Below are 2,054 nucleotides of genomic sequence, written 5' to 3' on the forward strand. Positions count from 1 at the left end.
GTTTGTGAAGTGGGACCAAAAGAAAAGGTTAGTTGCTATGGAAAGCTGGTGTGAAGCTGACTACATACACAGCTGTGCTACAGCTCTACATACCCAGCTCTGCTATATCTCTGCGTAGGCACAGCATACCCAGCTCTGCTACATCTCTGCATACTCAGCTCTGCTACATCTTCCAATTTAGATTAAAGGGGTTTTCCCATCTTGGTGTGTCAGCAGCTTCTGCAAATCAGATAATACACAGATGCTAGTCTTGAAGCCACTGAGTGTTATCGAGAGATAACAGAGCAGGCTTTATTGGCAAAACTGCAAATAGCTGAAATCTCCTGCAGTGTAACATAGTATATGAACATAAATTCATAAGAGTCATGAAGCCATGTCATTTACCGGGATAAAAAGTAGCCTATGTTTTAATTGAGGTTACAAACCATCTATGTGCCAAATTTCATCTAAATCTGTTCAGCTGTTTTTGCATGATTGAATAACAAACATCCAAACACACAAACATCCAAACACACAGATACAGATTCTTAATGAACTTGGAAAACTTGACAGCATTTTACCTTGTAGGACTTTCTTACATTCCTAGTCTCCTTCGAGACACCTTCGAGAGTTACTTATTGTACGTTTCTAATTTTTAGAACCTTTTGTCTTTCGATAATTCTTTTTAATGAATTTGGAAAACTGTACGACACCGACAGTGTTCACACTCGTAGGGCTTTCTGATATTCCTAGTCTCCAAGTTCTACTTTTTGTGATATTCTTCTTCATTTATATCATTGCTGTTCTTGGAAATTTGTCTATTATTTTTGCTTATACCTATAGCTCAACTCTACGCACACCTATGTATTTCTTTCTTGCTAACTTTTCTTTTCTTGATATATGTTACATTTCTACCACACTACCTAACATGTTGTCGAATTTCCTATCTGAACATAAGATGATCTCCTTCTATGGTTGTGTAGTGCAGTTATACTTTCTTATGTTATTAGGCAGTACAGATTGTTATATTCTAGCAGCCATGGCCTATGATCGCTATAATGCTATATGTCAACCACTTCTGTACTCCATTATTATGAATAAAGAATCTTGTATAAAGTATATTTTTGGGTCATGGGTTATTGGTATAGTAAATGCTATTATACACACTACACTTACATTTACCTTACCTTTTTGTGGTTCGAATATGATCGATTATTTCTTTTGTGATATCCCGCCCTTACTTAATTTAGCCTATACCGATACCTGGATCAATGAACTTACAACCTTTGTTATTGGTGGCTTTGTAACTATGGGTTCTCTATTGTTAACCATTATCTCTTATGCCAATATCATCTATACCATATCAAAGATCCGTTCCAGCTCCGGTCGCAGGAAAGCCTTTTCAACTTGTGTCTCCCATTTTACTGTTGTGACAATTTTTTATGGGTCTGGAATTTTTATATACCTGAAACCCAGATCCAATTATATAATGGAACATGACCGCCTAGTTGCAATCATGTATACAGTGATCACACCCCTGTTAAACCCTTTTATATATAGTCTAAGGAATAGTGATGTCAAAATAGCGGCTAGAAAGATAATTCGTGAAAAACTTGTGAATAAAAATTAAAGTTTACTTTAAAAAAATTATTCTTCTTTTATTATATTATATATGTATGTACGGTATATTCTGAGTATGTATAATACGGTCATGGCTATGGGAAGAATATGCAAATCTGTCTTCTATGATGTAATTAGGAAGTCAGGTGCCTCAGTGTTGCAAACCAATAGAGGGCGCTCACTGGAATGTGCAAGCCTGTCTTCCCTGATATAATTAGGAAGACAGAATCTCAGTGAGATAGCCCAATAAAGGCTGCTCCCTTTAACATCATGCTCGACCTTCCAAGAGGCCTTTGTTTTGCTATGATGCTGGGATTATTACCAGGTATAGTCTCTCAACCGAGGACGGCCGTTTCAATGTTATTGTATCTCGTCAGCCCGGTGTAGAGAAGACTAACCTGGTAGAGGTGAGAGGCTTAGACAGGGTTAAGGGGATATCGTCACTCCTTGGGGAG

General features: G+C 37.4%; 1 protein-coding gene across 1 annotated transcript; it reads left to right on the forward strand.

The window, feature by feature from the left end:
- Positions 1-667: 667 nt before the first annotated feature.
- On the forward strand, positions 668-1,841 carry LOC142209507 (olfactory receptor 5AR1-like). Its single transcript, XM_075278507.1, has 2 exons — positions 668-1,583; positions 1,822-1,841. The coding sequence occupies exons 1-2, from the start codon at positions 668-670 to the stop codon at positions 1,839-1,841; spliced, it is 936 nt and encodes a 311-aa protein (XP_075134608.1).
- Positions 1,842-2,054: the final 213 nt, after the last annotated feature.

Source organism: Leptodactylus fuscus, chromosome 6 (genome assembly GCF_031893055.1).
Source record: "Leptodactylus fuscus isolate aLepFus1 chromosome 6, aLepFus1.hap2, whole genome shotgun sequence".
In the NCBI taxonomy this organism is placed as follows: Eukaryota; Metazoa; Chordata; class Amphibia; order Anura; family Leptodactylidae; genus Leptodactylus; species Leptodactylus fuscus.

Bases quoted from the DNA above. Each gene is read 5' to 3' on its own strand.
- LOC142209507 (XM_075278507.1), top strand. From the start codon at position 668: ATGAATTTGGAAAACTGTACGACACCGACAGTGTTCACACTCGTAGGG. The intron at 1,584-1,821 runs GTGAAAAACTTG...ATAATTAGGAAG, and splicing joins AGCGGCTAGAAAGATAATTC to ACAGAATCTCAGTGAGATAG.